General features: G+C 38.7%; 2 protein-coding genes across 2 annotated transcripts in view; both read left to right on the top strand.

Moving 5' to 3' along the window:
* psmg1 (proteasome (prosome, macropain) assembly chaperone 1) overlaps positions 1 to 2,021 on the top strand; it is a 38,614-nt gene extending 36,593 nt beyond the window's left edge. Inside the window, exons 6-7 of the mRNA XM_037688257.1 lie at positions 931 to 1,061; positions 1,944 to 2,021. Of these exons, the coding sequence (XP_037544185.1) occupies positions 931 to 1,061; positions 1,944 to 2,021 (209 nt within the window). The remainder of the gene's footprint in view (positions 1 to 930; positions 1,062 to 1,943) is intronic.
* A 3,374-nt stretch (positions 2,022 to 5,395) lies between these two features.
* ccdc15 (coiled-coil domain containing 15) lies at positions 5,396 to 16,971 on the top strand. The gene is made up of 10 exons (XM_037687840.1): positions 5,396 to 5,602; positions 8,304 to 8,438; positions 8,879 to 8,992; positions 10,024 to 10,140; positions 10,250 to 10,366; positions 13,374 to 13,493; positions 13,568 to 13,671; positions 13,907 to 14,107; positions 16,483 to 16,631; positions 16,706 to 16,971. Exons 1-10 carry the CDS (start codon positions 5,429 to 5,431, stop codon positions 16,753 to 16,755), a joined length of 1,281 nt encoding a protein of 426 aa, XP_037543768.1. The 5' UTR covers positions 5,396 to 5,428; the 3' UTR covers positions 16,756 to 16,971.
* Positions 16,972 to 20,561: the final 3,590 nt, after the last annotated feature.

The following is a 20,561-nucleotide window of genomic DNA, read 5'->3' as shown; positions in this document are numbered from 1 at the left end:
TTAGTAGCATGGTCCTGTTAGCAACGTGGTCTTGTTAGCAGTGTGGTCCCGTTAGTATGGTGGTACTGTTAGCAGCATGGTACTGTTAGCAACATGGTCTTGTTAGCAGTGTGGTACTGTTAACAGTATGGTTTTGTTAGCAGTGTGGTTTTGTTTGCAATGTGGTCTTGTTAGCAGAGCGGTACTGTTAGCAGTATGGTCCTGTTAGCAGCATGGTCCTTTTAGCAGTGTAGCTCTGTCTGCAGCGTGGTTCTGTTTGCAACATGGTACTGTTAACAGTATTGTCCTGGTAGCAGTGTGGCTTTGTCTGCAGCATGGTCCTGTTAGCAGCGTGGTCCTGTTAGCAGCATGGTACTGCTAGCAGTGTGGTCCTCCAGAACTGGGGCCGAATGGAATGGGATTGGGTTCAAATCTAATTGACATTTGATGTTGTTTTGATTGTTGAAGCAGGTTGTATTCCAACCAGCAACTCACTGGTAAATTGAATTATGTTTGAACCAAATGTAGGGTAAGATAGGTATGTAGGATTGATCCAGAAGCAAAGGCCGAAGGTAACTTTAGGAAATGGGTTTCAGGTTCACTGTAGTCTGTGTACACAGCTTTTGACAGGTTTAATTCTTGTCTCATTCTGTCGAGGCGTCCTTGAGCGAGACAATAAACCCCACGTGACTCTTTGAACAAATGTGTCTGCCAGCTGAATGAAACGTAGGGCCATTAGGCCCCTGTCCACTCTCTGAGCATTCATCGTCCTGCATCCTGATGGGATTATTACGTATCCGGTCCACTTAAATACATCTAATCCAAACAAAGATGTTTCATCAGGATGAGGAACTCTGATCTTCATCACTAAAGTGAAACTCTTTAGCTTTCATCCAGGTCACGTTCTAGTAATCTGATACCCTTGCTTTGTTCTTTGTGCTGTTTCATCAGTACTGAACCACTGCCAGGTCCACCGCATCGCTGCTGTTGTTTACCAGTGTTACAGTGATGTCATTGGCCCCGACTCTGTCACCATGGAGACCTATAAACCTGCGCTAACCAAGCTTGGCAGGTCTATACAGGTGAGTTGCCTTTTCCTTCTATATCTGAGAGGGTTTTGAAAAGGTCGCAAAGCAAGGATAGTCACAGATGTCCAACATCTTGGAGTTCTGGCTGCGCTCCAGTCGAGGATGTAACTGCAGGTTCTGACAGCTGATGAGATTGGGTTTTATAGCCAGAGGAGCTACTGTTGCCAAAAGCCTTTTCCTACCGTTGTCTTTTACTTTTTGGTTCCCATTTATAACCAAACCCACAACTCCTCCGTTTTCTTGTTTTAAACATTTAATCTTTGTTTATGAGAAATCGTATTTTGTGCATCTGTTTGGCATCGTTTGCGTTTCTAATTTTTACAATTTTTACGAGCCGACAGCCAGATCCTTGGTGAGGATGCCAAGTCAGAGCGCTTCAGTTTTATCAACTGAGCTGCTGCCAAATACATCTACAGTATATCTAGAATCCAAAACTAAAATAACTTCATTAGCTGTTTGAGTTGTTTTTTTTAGAAACAACATGACACGACTAAAACGTTTAGGTTTGTGATGTGGATTTTTTTTATGTTATGCTGCCATGGAAGTCAGGTGAAGACGAAATTGACTCCATTTTTTTTATTTTTATTTTTTCAAAATAAACTACCGTAGTAGCCGGGAGTCATCCCTCAAGTCAAGATTTGACTTAAAGGACTGTCATTTTGTCACATTTCCATATAGAAAAATGTTTTAGTTGAAATCTTTTGTGAAAGGTGAGTGAAATGGATTCTTTAAAAACATATTTTAAATAATTAACACACCCTAAATTAAAATGTGTCATAGCTTATTTGGTTACTGAACATTATAAAATGCACTTTGTGTTATCTCTATTAAAATATACGGGAACTGATTGTTTTTTACTCATTTTTTCCTCCTCAGGTGGATTCCACTCCAAACACAGACGTCCTACGCAAGTTTATCAGAACCACAGAAATTCAAAGTAATCTTTATATCTAATGTGTTTTACCCAACATATTCTGTGATGACTTAGTCTTTTTTTTAAATAAAGCTATTCAATGAAGGCAGCTTTTTAAAATTCTAATTTTTTCATTATTTTATACGTTTGAACGGATCATATAATTTCCTACTGAGAGATAGCAGTTGTTATTTTTGTGTGTCTGCTGCTCAGAATGGTAGTAGTTTGAATAAATGTTTTCGTTACAGTGGAAATACTAAAACTTATTATAAATGCAGTTGCGATGTTGGAAAGGGAGAAAACGATTCCGCATGTCCACGAAGAATAAAAAGGTTCTCGGTTTAATAACTAATTTACATGACGCTGAACGTTTCTGATTCCATAATCAATGTTTCATCCTGTTATTAAAGCGCGTGGGTGGATTCACAAACTGGTCAGGATTTAATGACTTGCAATAAATTCTGTTTAAGATGTTTACTTTTTGTGCAGCTCCACCTGCTGGTTGCTGGGATCAATTTTTTAGCTGCAAGACCAAACACTGCTATAATCTTTAATTTACTGAAACCAGACCAAATTCAGGAGACCCAGACCTACAGCTCTGTCCTGTTCCACTGTTTGACAGGTGCACAGGTTCAAACGCATATAAAGAGGCATTTAATTGTTTCGACCCCAGAACTTGGCAAACAGCTAAAGGATCAAATTAAGGCAAGTCCTATATCAGGTCTCTGCTGTTTTCTTTTTTTTTTTAATACGCCTGTCGTAGCAGGGACATTTATTTATTATTAACCTTTACTTAACCAGACAAGTCCTATTGACATCACAAATCTCTTTTGCAAGGGAGGCCTGGGCCTGAAGGCAGCCTAACATGCATGTTTGGCAAGGGCGTCAGAAGCATCTTTAATGTGGGGGGACAGTGTGTGTGTACATACACGCGCACACAACGTACGCAAAAAAAGTACACTAGTAAACAAAAAAGCAGCATTTCACTTAGATTTCCCAATTTAATTTCACACATTTAAAGCATGTTTCTCACCAAATCTGTGTAAATTGAGCTGTGGGTTTTAAAGACATTTCAACTTTAATGCACTTTAACACACAGCCTCAGATCAGTTTTTATAGAGAAATAAAAAACATCTCCACTAGACCAACAAAGTCCATGCTCAATAATCCAGGTATACAATCCAATAATTTTCAGTCAGGTCATCTGGACGTGCTGAAACGTTTTACCTTCCATCTAGAAACTGAAATTAACAGAAATAAGTGTGAAGAAGCATACAAATCTTGAAGTTAGCTGAAGGAAGCACAAAACAGCTGAAGTAGCTGAATTTTTTGATTTTCATTCATTCTATTAGGGATCATTGTCGGCTACCAATATGCCAAGTTTCATCTGAATAGCTCTAAAAATGGCAGAGTTATCCAAGTTTTTCTATAAAACAGCTGAATAGTAGCCAAATAAATGCAGAAAGAAGCTTAAATGTCCAAAAGGAAGTGGAGGGAGTTTAATTGTGCCCACTAAGGCTGAAACATGCAGAAATTAGCACAATAAAGTTGAAGTTATCTGAGAAAACCTGAAATTAGCTAAAAACTGCTGAATAGTAGCTAAAACAAGCAGAAAGAAGCTTAAATTACTAGGAGGATGTTGGGGGAGAAGGTTTTTGCTGAATTAGGCTGAGAAAAGTTTAAATGATTGCAAAAAAAAAAGTGGAGTTGGCTGATAAAGATGAAATTAGCGCAACTGGTAGAGCTGCTGCCTCTCAGCGAGCAGGTCCCTGGTTCAAATCCCGGTCCAGGGGCCTTCCTGGGTGGAGTTTGCATGTTCTCTCCGTGCATGCGTGGGTTTTCTCCGGGTACTGTGGTTTCCTCCCACAAACAAAAAACATGCATGTTAGGCTGATGGGTAACTCTAAATTGTCTCTAGGTGTGGGTGAGAGAGTGAATGGTTGTTTGTCTCGTTTGTCTCTATGTGTCCCTGTGATGGACTGGAGACCTGTCCAGGGTGCACCCCGCCCCTCGCACAGTGACTGCTGGACATGGGCACCGGCGACCCCCGTGACCCAAAATGGAAGAAGCGGGTAAAAGATGATGGATGGATGGAAGATGAAATTAGCATGAAAACAGCTAAATGATAGCTGAAATTATAGAAATAGTTGAAACATCCAGAAATAAGCTGAAAGGAGCAGAACAAGCATAACTTAGCATAAATAAGTTTGAAGAAGCACAAAAATGTTGAAGTTAGCTGAAAGGAGCTCAAAACAGCTGAAATTAGCTGAATTTTGTTTAAAATTTTGCACAAGGAAGCTGAAAGAACCTTAACCAGGTCTAAATGTGAAAGTATTAGTACAAGGTTGTAAACAGATCAAAAGTTATGAAGATGTAAAATGAGCTCCATTCATTTTCAATGAGAGCAAAAATGGCAGAAAAGGTTAAATATCTCAAAAAACTAAAGTTGCATCAATACCAAAAGTCATAGTCATGTCCTGAAACGGCTGAACGTTTTGATTTATGATTTGTTGAACTGGCACAAAAACTGCAGTAGATGCCAAAAACGTACGGAAGAAAAAGTGGATCTCAATAGTGTGAATGCCTATTAATAGTAATAATATTATAATAGTAAAATTATAATAGGCATTCACACTATTATAATTTTGTGAGACTTCTAGGAAGGTGTTTAAAGATATTTAATATTTGTTAAAGTTACATTTGTGTGTCTTTTATTCAGAGTCTGAGTTTTCTTTTTGTCATTTGCACCACATGTGGTGGAACAAAATTGTGTAAACAGGGTCCCAGTTACATACAAATGTAAAAGAAAAACTGTAATAAGATCTAAGATATGAACTAAGAAATATTAACTAAAAATACGGTAAGTACTAATAGCATAAAAACATTATTCTAATATTTTTGAATGACGTATAAATGACTGTCATAAGGTTTGACATAGTAAGAAAAATGATCAGATACAATGGACTGATAGGGAAAAAAAAGCCAATATATGAAGAGAAATAAATGAAAGCTCTTCAGAAAACCCTTGGAAATTATTGCTTTAATATCAGAAAATACGCTCCATTATTAGCAATATATAAATAAATGAAAGGGTGTCATAACACTATTGCACAATGGTTTACAATTTTGCTATTCTTTACGTAAAACCGGCTTAGATGCTTGTGTGCTTATCTTTTAGTTTGGAAAGTGTTTTCATATAAACTGTCATGTGTCCTCCTGTCCGGTAGGGGCAGCGGTGAGCTGAAAACGGGGAAGGAGGAAACCTATTTCTTTTCTTTTAAATGTTTTTCATTTTCAACCTTTATTTAAACAGATAAATCACATTATTGTCATTGTATTGTTAATAAGTATTGTTTTGTATAAATATCATAAATAAGTCGACCGAGTTGCCTCGTGCAGTTTATCGTTGACTACCAGGTCAACGGCTCGTCTGTAGCATCTGACGCTAATGAGCGCTAGCCATGTCCAGGTCTCCACACAGCGCAGGAACGGAGCTAAAGCGGGTCAAATGGAGAGACGTGGCGCCTCCAGAACCAGCAAAGTGTTGGCTGAGCGGAACCAGGCGGTGGTGTCGGTAGGAGCCTGGGTGGAGGACGGACAGGACTTCTTGGAGCACCCGGCTGTAAGTTGGCGGTGTTTAGTTGCTCGACAGCGGTTGCAGCAAGTTGACTGTTTTATTCCAAGTTAGCCTAAAATGTTCTTCCGTTTGAGTCTGTCCTGAGTAAAACTGGCTGCAAACCTCCCACAAAGGTAACTTTATGATTTAACATCAATAAAGCATTTGTTGTGCTGTAACAATGAGCCACGCAACACTGAAGATGTGGGTAACGAGACAAGGTGCGTTCATGAGCCCCAACATGAGTGGGAATTTACAACTACTTCTACATGAAGCTAAAACGCCAGGTTGCATAAATAAAGAAGTTTATAAGCTTTTCTGAACAACACTTCTTAAAAAAAATAATGCCACTTAAAATACAAATAGGAAAGATAATTCTGAATAAAATGTCTCAATTACACTATTCTTCCTCTTAAAAATGTTCAAGAGATTGAAATTAAAACCATGCCCTTAATGTTTTGAGGTTTGTACAGTTGTTTTCCTACATTTTAATTGGCAGAGAGTAGGTTTTAAATTAATATTTTGTAATAAGTAATTACCTAATTACTAATAAAAATTATGAAGTTACCCCAAATCATAGGCAATAAATTAGCCATCCTGTTAAATGCAGATTTATTTTGTTTAATCTCCAAAATGCAAATAGACTATCCTGATTGTCTTGATAACTTTTATGGCATATCTTTAGTTTTTGGTGTATTCTTTTTTTTTTAATTTAGAAAAATATTTAAAAAAAACATCAGCTTTTTAAAATAATCATGCACAGTACTATTATTTTTCTGTATCACAGCCATATTTTAATGTAGTACTTGCTTAATCGTAACAGTCCAAACAAAATGTTTACTTTTCTATTTGAGGGTAAAAGTGCATTTAAAGGTTAAATTTATGTTTAAAACTGAAACCAGTTCAATTTATTGTAATTTAGTTTTTTTCTTCATATTTACAATGAAATATTTTCTTAAATTGGATTGTTTTAAAACAGGTAATATGTTCAAAATCCTATTTCAAATCCGTTTTCTCTTAATTTGTCAGAAACGTAAGGAGTTGTAAAGTTTATAAAACAATCTTCGACGTGTTATTTAAACTGTTGCAGAGAGCTGGGCCTGCTAATATGAAACACTGGATGTTCTGACTGGTCAACATCTTTATAAATGCTGTTTAATAAATAAGAACTGTCAAAACCTGATATGAATAAATGCCTTTGTGATTGCTCAGGATGGGAGACTGCGACCAAGTAAAGATTCAACGAGTCTGCTGGTTTCCTTAGATAGAGAACTTTACTTTCTGTATGTGAATGTTCCAGTACAGTGCCCTGAGACAACTTTATGAATTGGCGCTATATAAATAAACTGAATTGTATGAAGATCTTATTCTGCACAAAACTTATTCCTGTGATTTGCTTTAAAGCAAAAATTAGAATCAAAAGTTTATAATTACTGTAACTAAGGGCGCACCGATAAATAGGCCGGCTGATTTATCAGCCCCGATTTACTTAATTTTGGGAAATCGGACAATACTTGTATGAGAAACTGATTTTTACCAATTTTTTTTTTTTTTTTAGTTTTAACAACAATTGTTCTTCATTTATATTTCAGAGCACTACCTCATGACCAGTTAAAACAAGTTTGTATTGTTTCTAGGATATTGTTCAAGGGCATGTTTTTCAACAAAATAAGATGGAAAATTGAAGGTGCCTTGCGACTTTATAACACCTGACAGTGTTGCTTATAAAACAAAATCGGTATTGGCTAAAATTGATACCTACATAATCGATAAATAATCAATTTCTTTTTAGAAATCTTGTCTGGTGATCAGCCCGAAAACTGCAATCGGTGCACCCCTAACAATAACTTATTTAACATCTCGGAAAAGGAACTGGTGGTTTTTACAGTCTCGTCTCTACTAGGCCTGTCACGATAACAAATTTTGCTGGGCGATTAATTGTCTCAGAAATTATTGCGATAAACGATAATATTGTTTGAAATTTTACAATAATTAGTAATTATTGTCAAATTTAAGAAGAAATGTTTAATTTGTTTTGCATGTAGTACCTTTATTCGACCACAGAATGGCAGTATAAGATTGTTTGAACTAAAGGATGGATAGTGAGGGAGCGAGCAGCGTGTCTAAAAAAAATGTGAGGGAGGCCCCTTGATGTGACACGGGCTGTCTCTCTTGGGTTCTCAAAATGGCGGCTGCTCGGTGTGGTTTGAGCTCTTTAGCATAGCATTTTTCACACAGAGCTTTTAATAAAAAAAACAGTAAACAAGTTCTCAGCTTCTTTTTGCAGAGAAAAACTTTTTACACGAAGGCACGGGTTTCAACCGTGAATTTTGGAGCTTCGACAAGACGGAGGGTCCCCCCCCCCCCGAGGTTGGCCTATTAGCTTAGCTCGTAGCTTAGCTGCTTTTAACGATCCTAAAACATGATATTGGATTCTGTCATCCAGTGTCTTCAGAAAGAGAGAGACACGAAGAAACGATAAAACCTATAAATGAAAACGAGGTCGATAATTTCCATTTATCATGCGATTAATTGATTTATTGTTTATCGTGACAGCCCTGGTCTCTTCCTGCTAAAATGTTTTTGCCACGTTTGTCTCTAGTCATAGTTCTGCTTGTTTAAATTCAAATTTGAATGCATTTACTGCTAATTTTCTTCAGAGCCTCATTTCTTCTCTCTTTATAATCTCGTTGTTTTGTTGTTTTAGGCTCTTGCTTCGCTAACCGAGGAGCTGCAGGCTGACAAAAGAAGAGCGGCTGAAGAGAGTCTCAGACGATTTCAAGACGGAGTACGACGCCGTCTGGCACAGCGATCTTACATCAGCAAGGCCAGACACCAGACGGTTCGAACTGATGGGAGGAACAGTCCCATTTCTATCACCTTTAGTTAGCACTCTTTACAATTATTACTACCAACATTATGGAATTCAGTTTAATTTTCCATTTTTCTTTTGTTTTCAGTTCAGTATCTGACAATTTTCATTGGAGTTTTTCATTTTGTTTCCTCTTTTTTTATAGTAGTTGCGTAAGAAGCAACTTTTTGCAACAGGCTACAAGAAACAAAATGCCTCAAAATGTAACGTGTGGAAATGCATCCCATAATTTTGAATTATGTGGATAAGACAAAATTTTATTCAGATCTATACATTTAGGCAACAAATAAAAAATAAACACAGTTTTTATGCCAATCTCTAAACAAACTCCTTTCAGTTACTTTTATGAAAAAAGGCATAAATATGGTTCAAGCTCTTTACTGTAGAGCGTTTTTGTTTTTTTTCCCCAGGCGACACCTGACAGGAGAATCCCACATTATCAGGTCCGGACCCACCAGGTGTCGGTTGGTGAGGATCAGATTTCTGCAGAAGGTGCTGCACAACGGAGCAGGAGCTCTCCAGAGGTGAGAGGAAGAGGAAACAAACTGAGAATTAAAAAATAACTGGAAGGCAGATAAATGTGACCAGTAATTGATTTTGTTTGTGCGGCTACATTTAGTCACCGAGTAGACTCGTTTTTGGCTTCTTGTTTTGTGGGTCGTCATAGCGATTGAACTCGCATGAACGATTGGGCAAATGTTTTACTCGGATGTCCTTCTTGACACAACTGGGGCTCGAACCAGCAGCCTCAGATGACAAGACTGCAGCACTGGCCCCCAAGCTTCAGCAGCTCCCTCACTGCTGTCCTGTCACGTCAGAAAATCACTTAATTTATGCTGAAAACTTTTTCCATCACTTCATAATATTTCTGTTGAGTTTAATATTGACAGTCTGATCATACGAGACAAATTCACTAAAAAACAATGAGATTGTTGAAATACTGTCGTTGATACTTTTAGACGTTCTGTTCATTATTTCTACGGTCTTTGAGAATGTGTTTTGATCTGTTTTACTTATTTTTTATCAGACAAGTTGTTTTCGTTGCTTTTTTTCAATGTCAAATCATTTGAAAATATCTACAAAAGTCACTGATCTTTATCCCTAAAGGTATTTATATATTTCTTCAACATTTTCTTGCATGATCATAAATAAAGTTCCATCTTATTTTGTTTAACAAAACCGTATTGAGGTTCAAACAGGATATAATGTGGTAGATTATCCACTAGAGGGCGCCAATGAGTTACCTTCCACCTGCAGGAATCCATCGTTTAAAACCTCTTTAGTTTGATTATTTACACAATTCAAAAAGGCCATCAGATTATTTCCGTCACAGTTTGTTTATCAGCCTTACTATCCCAGCTTAGCTGGATTAGACTTGTTCCCACGAAAGTTTAAAATCTGCTGAGACGGACACAGTTCTGGAACATGTCTCTAACGTTTAGGAGGCGATGGCGGTGCTGTCGAGTATCATGAAACACTGTGGTGATTGTTTCCTTATGGAATAGTGTGTGACTGTGATTAATGCGGGATTTTATTTATTTCCACGTTTTTCCAGTCGAGAGAAGCGATGAGGCAGGTCAGACTCAGACTGGCTGCCTGTCGGCTGATCCAGCAGGACGCAGCGGCGTCAGATCTTCCTGGAGGCAGCTGGAACGTCTCTCCAACCAGACACGTGAGTGTCTGTTTCAGACACTTGGTTCCTCTTTCTGTGATTGTTTGTGCTTCTCTTTTTTCTGCGTGTTCCAGCTATATTTGAAAACATTTCCCTCTCTGCTCAACAGAGAAATAATTTTCACATGCTGAGGTCAGGAGAGGATGTTCTGGAAGAGGAAGAGCAGGAAACAACGGATGCGCCTTTCTTCTTTAGTCACCACGAGTGCCCGCTCGTTCAGCAGAAGGTGACTCAATCCCCAGCATGCAACTGGGCTTAAATCTGATCGAACTTTGTCAAGAGACTCGGTTTGAATTAAAGTTTCAAATTCAGCATTTTTAGATGATAATCAATGCTTGTTGTTTCAAGTTTTACATTATTTATGTAAACAACAGGGAACAAAAAAAAAGTATGATGGAGAAAAACAATCTTTGTTCTCATGCAGTAAAGATAAAAACGTTCAAATTTCACACCGTCATCAATGACTGTTGCACCAAACCGTCAAGTGTAATCATGGACAGGCATGAACTGAGTCTTTGATCAGAATTAGTATTTTCTGTGATTCAATGTTAGAACAGAAGCTGTTGAGACACAAACACATTTTCCTAAACGTAAATAAGTTCAGTTTAAAAACAGCCAGGTGATTCTTAGCCTATATTCAGATGTTTGCCAGTATTTTGTGCAGTGCAGCATTAGATCTTGACATGTTGGGGTGTAATAGTTGTTCAATAAAGTGGGAGATGAGAGGCAGCTTTATTAGAAGTTGTGTTTTTTTTGTCTGAGGATACATTTTGTCTTTACTGTAAAACTTTCAGTTGCAAATGTAAAAGTTTGTTTTGTATCTGATGTAAAGGAACTTTACCTAAACTGTTTCACGTCAGTAAATCATAACTCAGACTCTATAGATATGGGGAAAGTAAAATGATAAAATCATCATAAAATGTTTCCCTCGTACAAGCTGTGACTCAACAGTTTCTTATCGGCCAGTTCAGTTTGTGCCTCACATCCTTTTTATGTTAGATCTTTTATCAACAAAGCACGGTGACATCTTTTAGGATTGAAATTGCTGCAGATTTCTCTACTTTGCAGTAAGAACCCTAACAATAGATACAGTTTTCTTTCTTTTTTTTTGTCGATAATCAGCAGCTGAAGCATTTAGATGAGGAAAAGAGGATGATTTTTTAAAAAAGAATATTGTCATTTGCTTCAGAACATTAGATCAATGACCAAACGTATACTATGTTTCATTTTTTTAATCTTCTAAGTTTGTTTTGCTCTCTGTGGTGCTTTATTTCCTTTAGTTCTCGCTGAGGATTTCAACCCTTAAAGCTTTTAAATGTTTAATAATTGCAGCATCTTAAAAATGAGGAACAACTGTAGGAAATAAAAAAAACACAAGCAGCAAACAGCAGCTGTCTGACATTCACACTTACTGTGAGGCTCAGTAATGTTCGTTGTCCAAAAATTAAATTCTCCACCAAAGAAACTCAAAGTTTATTATACTGTTGAGATGTGAGCAAGACTTATTACTAGTTTACAAATGTCAAAATCAACTCAAGCTCTTAGCAGGCCTGTTCATGAACGTTTGTGTTTGTGTTAAATAGTGACAAGATTAAAACGGCACAAAAAGCCTTTTAGTATGTTTGTCAATAAATAATTCCTCATTTGTATTTTAAATCCTTGCTTTTTAATTAGCAGCTGATGTTTGGGGTGTGTGAATGTTTATTGTGTGAATGTTTATTGAGATCAAATTTTCATTTTTTTGGCGTCTTTCTCGTCCCACAATTTTTGTGCTATTTGGTGTTGGTGCAACTTTAGCTTTTTGAAATATTTAGCCTTTTCTGACACTTTTTTCCCCTCAGAGAAAATGAATTGAGCTCATTTTACATCCTTCAGATCTTTAGATCTGTTTACAACCTTTTACTGCTCCTTTCACATTTTGTTCTGATTCAGCTTCTTTGTGCAAATTCAAGCTTCTTTTCAGCTACTTTCAGTTAATTTCAGCTGTTTTTTCAGTTGTGCTCCTTTTAGATTCTTTCTGCTAACATTTTTATGCTTCTTTTTACCTCTTTCTGCTAATTTCAGCTTATTATACTCCTTTCAGCTTATTTCTGCAAGTTTGATTTTTTGTTTTTGCTATTTCAGCTACTATTTAGCTGTTTTATGCAAATTTTAGTTTTTCAGCTAATTACACATTTGTTGCATTCATTCCAACTTTTTTCAGCAAAAATGTGCTCTTGCCACTTCTTATTGGTAATTTAAGCTTCTTTCTGCTTTTTTAGCCATTTTTCAGCTGATTTTTTTTAAATATATTTTCAGATTTTTCCTGATAATTTTCACGTTTTTGTGCGCATTTCTGCTTCTTTCAACCTAATTGGGCGTAATTGTGCTCTCTCTACTAACTTCTGTTAATTTAAGCTTGTTCTACATTTTTAGCTACATTTTTAGAGTTTTTTTAGCTAATTTCAGCAGTTTTCAGATAAATTCAATTTTTTTTGTGGTAATTTCTGCTACTTTCAGCGTGGTATGGTAATTTCAACTTATTTCTGCTAGTTTAAACCTTTTCTGCTATTTTGGCTAATATTTTTGCTGTTTTTGTGCTAAATTTAACTTTTTCAACTAATTCCGCATTTTTTTTACTAATTTCAGCTCCTTCCACTTCCTTCTGGTAATTTAAGCTTTTTTCTGCCTTTTTTAGCTATTTTTCAGCTATTTATTAGCTAATTTCCTTTTTTTTTCTGATTTCTGCTTATTTAAACTTAATTCAATAAATATGTGTTCTTTCTGCTTTCTTTTGCTAACTTAGGCTTGTTCTTCCATTTTAGCTACATTTCAGCATGTTTTAGCTAATTTCAGCAGTTGCTTTAGCCAGTTCTTCAGCAATAATCATTCACACTGCAGTTTAGGAGGAAATGCAATTTCTCTTGTTGTTTTATAAATTTGTTTTTAACATCTTAGGACATCCATGCAAACCAGTGCTTTAGCTGTATTTTCTGAAATTGGTTTTGGTTCTGGAGAAGTGGAAAGTGGTTCAGTTGTGGTTTTGCCATTTGGCACACACAAGTGTCTTTAGGACTACGTTGAACCCCACATTGCTGCAGAGCTATTGATCAGTGTGTTTGTGTTATAAACGAAGCCTGTAAGAAGATTTAGGAGCTTAACTTTGCAGTAATGTATGTGAGGCATCCTCTAAGTGGTCAAGACTACATGTGCATCGTTTAATTCTGACTGCAGTTTTCCTGGATGTATTTCAGGTGGGAGTTCATGAGCTGTGGGATCCAGAGAAATCCCACTCTGATCCTGGTTCTACATCTGACTTCAAAGTCTCTCAGGTTCTCTGGCCTCTGCCGGACCAGGAAAAAGTGAAACAACAGGTAGAAGAACGTCCGTCTAAACCGATTCGACTCCTTTCAGTCTGAACTCTGCGATGACTCGTTTGTCTCTGCAGCGTCAGTCTCAGTTCCTGCAGCAGCGCCGTCAGGCCATGAGCACCGAGCGAGAGCAGGTGAAGGAGAACCAACGACTCAGGAAACACCTGAAGAGGACGGCAAGGTGATAAGACCACAACGTTTCCTCCTGTTCTCTTCACTCAGCTGAACAATAGATTAAATCTTTAAAACGTTTCTATGAACAGCTGCTTTTTAAAGTGACCAAAAAAACCTTCACCTTCCTTAAACTTCACCAATATTCAGCCTCATTTTTGCTAGTTTGTTTAACTTGGAGTAATACTTGAACATCGATGGGAATAACTGTTAGTAAATGTGAATGCGCTCGTCCTTCCCTGAAGGATTAAAGCGGAGAAAGAAAAGGTTCGTCTGGAGGAAGAGGTGAGGCTGGAGCAAGCTCAGCAGCTCGCAAACATCAAACGGAAGCTGGAGGAACGAGAGCTGCTGATTCTGGAGCGACTGAAGCTTGAGGAAGAGGAGAGAGAGAGAAGTGCGCAGCTGCAGAGGAGGAGAAGAGAGGAGAAAGAGAAAGACACTGCAAGGTAATCAGCTGTGAGATATTTGGTTCCTTTGGTTCAAGTGAGCTCACAGGAGCTCGTGTCGGGTTCTGACAACGTAAAGGAACACATGAAGTATAAAAGAGCTTCATCCACAGCATTTTCTACTGTTTGTAACTCACTGTTCTGTTTAAACTAGTTTTTTTAACCTGTCACCATTTCCACTCAGTCAGTTTTAGCAACAAATCAGGAGCTAAGCTCATAAGAATAAATGAAGTTGTTTAGTTGTTTTATAACCTTTCCAAGAACTTCTATGATGAAAGGCTGAGGAGAAGAGAGAAGGACCTTTAAGAAGTGTAGGAGTTTCTGAAGCAGAGAGTAAAAAAAAAGCCCAAAGACGAGGAGGAGATGTGCTCCAGACTACCAGGATTAATCTGTTGATGCTCGTACGGCTCACTGGAACAGCTACTTGTAAACGTGTTCTAGTTTAAGCAATTATCTATTGTACATCTGCACGTCTTTAGCATGTGCTAAAGTAAACAAAAGAAGTGGTGAAAAGAATATTTTGCTAAAATGTGCTAAAATAGTATGGATGAATTTGTTGGTAACTTTAAAGAAACCATTATTTTTGTCTTATGTCAAATCCAGTTTTTTTCATGTTCAAATGGAACTAACATGCTCCTGGTAGTTGGGCGGGGTTGTGTGCATCACAGAATGTGGCGCAGACGATCCAAGGGTGAATCTGTGAGGAGCTCAGAAAGAACATTATAGATATCCATGTTAAAGCTACAGGACCATCTCCAAGCAGCTTCATGTTCCTCTCACCACAGCTGACGAGACTACCGTACTTGCCATCGTACACGTCGCACCACCGTATGAGTCGCATCAGTCCAAATATGTCTAATAAAGTGGAAAAAACATAAATATGTTGCTTCGCCGTATAAGTCACATCTATTATGCGTCAGCGCTGACCACCTGGAAACATGGGCCGGTGTTGTGCCAAAAATCGATTGGCTGCCAAATGGCGGCCGCGGGAGGACTTTAACAAGAATTTAACAAGGTTAACGCTTAAAAACAATTATTTGTTTGTTTGACAATATATCAAAGGTGTGTCTCAGTTGAAATTTTCCTTAATAAATGCACTTTAATGATCAAATCAGCAGAAATGAAACCTGGGCGGTGAAATGCAGCTTTGTTGATGTTTGCGCCAGGAGTTCTGGAGCGAGACGAAGGTGGCTTTGTATGGCAAGCAAAGTGTCTCATTAATCGCCACTTTTACCTATTAATGAGACACTTGGCTCTCCATATTTCTTGAGAAATGAAAATATTTTCCATGTCGGAATGAATGAAATCGTCAGGTCTCGGCCAAAAATTGGGTTATAAATATGGGAAAAAAACAAATAAGTTGCTTCGCTGTATAAGTCGCAGGGCTTGCTAATTTATGCAAAAAGTGCAACTTATGCAGCGAAAAGTACGGTAATAAAAAGTACAAGTTTCATGCGACTTGAGCAAACCTTCCAGGATGTGGATGCAAGAGGAAGTGCAACCCCAGACTGATAGTGTGGCTGGTAGAAAAAGAGCCAAAGAACCCACTCAAAGCCATTTTGAGCCGAACTCAGAGGTCACTCTTTCTGATCACTCTATCTCTCCCATTTTGAATCGTAATGAGCTTCATGGAAAAAGGCCCAGTAGGGCTCCAGTGTTGACCAAAAACACACACAAGAAACAGAAGAGTTCACCAAAAATACACCGCAAAGCTCCAAACTTTCTGCGACTGATGACACAAACCTGGAACTTTTCAGCTGCACTCACATTTAAACATTATGGAACGGTGAAAGGTTGTTTGTCTCGTTTGTCTCTATGTGTCCCTGTGATGGATTCACGACCTGTCCAGGGTGTCCCCCGCCTCTCACGCATTGACTGTTGGACATGGGCACCAGTGACCCCCATGACCCAGACAGGAAGAAGTGGATATAAGATAATGGATGGATGTGTAACAGTGAATTTAATGTTGAAATGAAAGTCTTCACTGTGGCTAAGATCATATTTAAAACAGTTTTTTTTTTAATTCTGAACAACCAGAAACAGTCTTTGAAAGAATGTATTGAACTTTAGCTATTAAGGCTGAGATAAGACTTTTAGTCTGTTCTTGCTCAGTCGCTCTGAGATTGATTGTGATTTACTCCTAACTCTCTCAAACTTCTCACTAAAAGCATTGAAACTAAATTAATGCCTTACCGACAGGGAATTTTATTCAGGGATTAATTTATGGTCCTCAGGAAGAAGAACTGGCTGGTTCTGGTGTTTAGTTTTGGTTCGTTTTAACGTGTAAACAAATCTAACTTTCTATCCCTGGTGAATTAAATAATGCGAGTGTTGCCGAGGCTGTTCAGGTAAACGCGCTGCTGACGTCTCTGCAGGTTCGTTGAGGCTCTGAGAGCTCGGATGAAGGAGCGGCTGTCTCAGGTGAAGCTGGAGCCTCCTCCACTCTGCTGCTGCGCCTCCTCTTTCTGGGACTCCCACCCCGACACTTGCGCCAACAACTGTGTCTTCCACAACAATCCCAAAGGTACAGGCTGCACACGCCGTCTCACACACACATACACTTTTCAGCCACGTCATACATGTTTATCTCCTCCACAGAGTATTCAAAGGCCTTACATTCAACAATGGTGAGTTTGGATTTACTGTAAAGGGAGCTGATGTGCTGCAGCCCACACTGTCCAGTAGAGCTGTTTGTTTCTCTTCAAAAACACGTTTTAAAATATTTTGAAATTGTCATGTTCAGAATCAAATGTTAAGACTGATATTAGTGTTTTTTCTATGCAAGCCTGCAGTCGGTTCTTGTTTAGGCCTCTCACTGGCCATGACATTTTCCTATACACGTTGCATCGTTTATTGTTTCTCATCCTGCGTTTCTCTTAGCACAATAATCAGGTCAGATTAAAATTTGAAATGCATTCATGTGATTGAATAGATTTAAGACTAATGGTTCTCCCAGTAACCTTTCATTAACTGTGTGTGCTGCATTACATCAGCACAACGGCATCTTGTTTCAACAAACAACTTTCAGCCTCACAAAGCCTTGAACACACATGTTAAGAATTTTGAAAAAAAAAAAAAACAAGTACATTTTTTATGGCTTCAGAAATTACTTTCATTTTGTTGTAGTAGTTAAGTCTTCTATTAATTTGTCATCTCTGTATTTCATATTTGTCCTTTGTTTACAAAATCACTCAACAACAAGTGAATAACTTGTGTTAAATTAAAAATGAGTTTTGAGGCAAGCCGTTTGTAGGATTTGTTGCTGTTGGTCATGTTGACTTACTTGAGTGAGATGTTTAAAAAAAATGAATAAAAATATTTTTTTAAGCTGTGTGGACCTGTTAAAACTTGTTGCTTGTTTATTTGTTTGTTTGTTTTTCTACAAGTTACCTTATGCTACAGTAGTCCCTTGTTTATCGCGGGGATCCGTACCCTGAAGCCCCGCGATAAGTGAAAAACCGCGAAGTAGGAATAGTAGTACAAGTAGTAAGTAGTAGTTATTAATATATATATATATATATGTGTGTGTGTGTGTGTGTGTGTGTGTGTATATGAGGTGTTTGAAATGCTTCCCACACTCTTGCAATGTTCTAAACAATGTTTCTAAACTCTAAATGCTCTAAAAGAGCACAGAATGTCATGACTTCAGCTCTCCGCCTCCTCTGCACTTTGCAACCTGCAAACGCTCTTGGCCACGCCCACCTCTCCACTCTGCACGGAGAACAGCTGATCAGCTGCAGCAGAAAGCTTCTCCTGCAGTATGGGCTGCACACAGCTGCAGAAGGATGCTTTTTCTGCAGCTCTGGGTTGTACAAATATGCAGCAGGTGCTAAATAATTTAGAATAATTTATTTTAACTAAGGGTCAAGGCCGTAAAACTCTACTGGATGCTCGTGATCTCTGGGCCCTTAAACGTCACTGCACCTCAAACAGGAATGCCACTGTCAAGGAAATAACAGAATGGACTCAGGAATACTTCCAGAAAGCATTGCCAGTGAACACAATCCACCGTGCCATCCGCCGTTGCCAGCTGAAACTCTACAGTGCAAAGAGGAAGCCATTTCTAAGCAAGCTCCACAAGCTCAGACGTTTGCACTGGGCCAGGGGTCATTTAAAATGGAGTGTGGCAAAATGGAAGACTGTTCTATGGTCAGATGAGTCACGATTTGAAGTTCTTTATGGAACACTGGGACGCCATGTCATCCGGACCAGAGAGGACAAGGATAGCCCAAGTTGTTATCAACGCTCCGTTCAGAAGCCTGCATCACTGATGGTATGGGGTTGCATGAGCGCTTGTGGCATGGGCAGCTTGCATGTCTGGAAAGGCACCATTAACGCAGAGAACTATGTTCAGGTTCTAGAACAACATATGCTCCAATCTAGACGTCATCTCTTTCAGGGAAGACCCTGCATTTTTCAACACGATAATGCCAGACCACATTCTGCAGCAATCACAACATCATGGCTACGTAGGAGAAGGATCCGGGTACTGAAATGGCCAGCCTGCAGTCCAGATCTTTCACCTATAGAGAACATTTGGCGCATCATAAAGAGGAAGGTGCGACAAAAAAGGCCCAAGACGATTGAACAGTTAGAGGCCTGTATTAGACATGAATGGGAGAGCATTCCTATTTCTAAACTTGAGAAACTGGTCTCCTCTGTCCCCAGACGTCTGTTGAGTGTTGTAAGAAGAAGGGGGGATGCCACACAGTGGTAAAAATGGACTTGTCCCAACTTTTATGGGATTTGTTGACGCCATGAAATTTGGAAACAACAGATTTTTCCCTTAAAATTATACATTCTCTCAGTTTAAACTTTTGATCTGTGATTTGTGTTCTATTCTGAATAAAATATTAGATGTTGGCACCTTCACATCATTGCATTCAGTTTTTATTCACAATTTGTTTAGTGTCCCAACTTTTTTGGAATCCGGTTTGTACATATTTATTCTCAGATTTGAGCGTATTTGAAAAATATAAGTGATGAGCTCTGACTGTATGGCGCTCCATCACCCTGCCCTGCTTAATCCCCAGTATTTATCATTCACTGTTCCCTTGCTCTTATTTTTTATATTTCTTTCCGTCTTGCATTTAGAAGCAGATTTGCTAAATGCAAGAGTAAATAAAAAAAGTCTTCTGTGAGATTTAACCTCTGTTGTGCCATGTTTATTAACCTACCCAAACTATAAACAGCCTAGGTGTAGATTGTAGGTCAGTCCTGTTCGTCAAGCTTCTGCTTGGTTTTTGGTGGATTTAAACCATCCATCCATCCATCCATTATCTTTACCCGCTTATTCCATTTTGGGTCACGGGGGTCGCTGGTGCCCATGTCCAGCAATCACTGTGCGAGGGGCGGGGTACACCCTGGACGGGTCGCAAGTCCATCACATAGAGACAAACGAGACAAACAACCATTCACTCTCTCATTCAATTTAGAGTTACCAATCAGCCTAACATGCATGTTTTTAGTCTGTGGGAGGAAACCGGAGCACCCGGAGAAAACCCATGCATGCACGGAGAGAACATGCAAACTCCACCCAGAAAGGCCCCTGGACCGGGGTTTGAACCAAGGACCTGCTCGCTGAGAGGCAGCAGCTCTACCAGTTGCGCCACCTATAATGAGTACTGTATTATCAAACTGCACCGTTTGATATATCCAACAAAGTTCAGTCAGATCATCTGGACAGTTTCTTTTTTTGTTGTTGTTGAGGTGTTTCGTCCTTCATCCAAAGGACTTCATCAGTCCGTGGAGCCACAACAAACTTAGTCCCACAATCAGCACAAGACCATTTGATATAGTTTAATATGACCTTTTTTGTTTAATTTCATGTTTTGCAATGGATGTGCTTTATCAACTTGTTAAAAGAAATTATATTTAAATATTTTCTCGTCAGATAGTGATGTGTTTAGGATTAGTTTGTGTAAACTGATGCTGAAATATAACAACTGCGAGCCCCATAAGGGCGCGGTCTGTTCTCAGTGACGTCATTACGTAAAAAGCCGTGCGTCCTTCCGCTGACGGAAGGAGGCTCCTCCTCCTGGAAAATCTTGTGGAAAAGGGTATTTCGGGCGCGTGCCTGAAACACTCAACTATTCATAGTTGTGGGCTCTTTTTTTTTTCAAGCCGTTTTGACCCAGCGTCTCCGAGGTAGGCAGGCTTATCTCACCAGTGTATATAAACTTAACTTGGCACATTATCATGGAGCTCTGTTGGATGTTACCGGACTCTGTCTTCGAACAAGAAACCGGACCTCAACCGTTTTTTATGTCCAGCAGCTAACGTCTGCTTACATCCTCCGGCTCCAGTTACCCCCCGTTCTTCTTTTTGTTAGCCGTTTTTTTTTTTTTTTTTACCTCGTCGGCTCGGCTCGGGTAGCGTTCTGTGACCGTAGGGTGGTTTATTTTTGTCTTGTTAGTGCCCTTTTTATCTGTTTGATACCTTTGAAAACATGTCT

Source organism: Nematolebias whitei, chromosome 14, assembly GCF_014905685.2.
Source record: "Nematolebias whitei isolate Nwh7 chromosome 14, NemWhi1, whole genome shotgun sequence".
Taxonomy (NCBI): Eukaryota; Metazoa; Chordata; class Actinopteri; order Cyprinodontiformes; family Rivulidae; genus Nematolebias; species Nematolebias whitei.
Note: the sequence above shows the minus strand (reverse complement) of the source record. Positions and strands in the feature narration are given on the sequence as shown.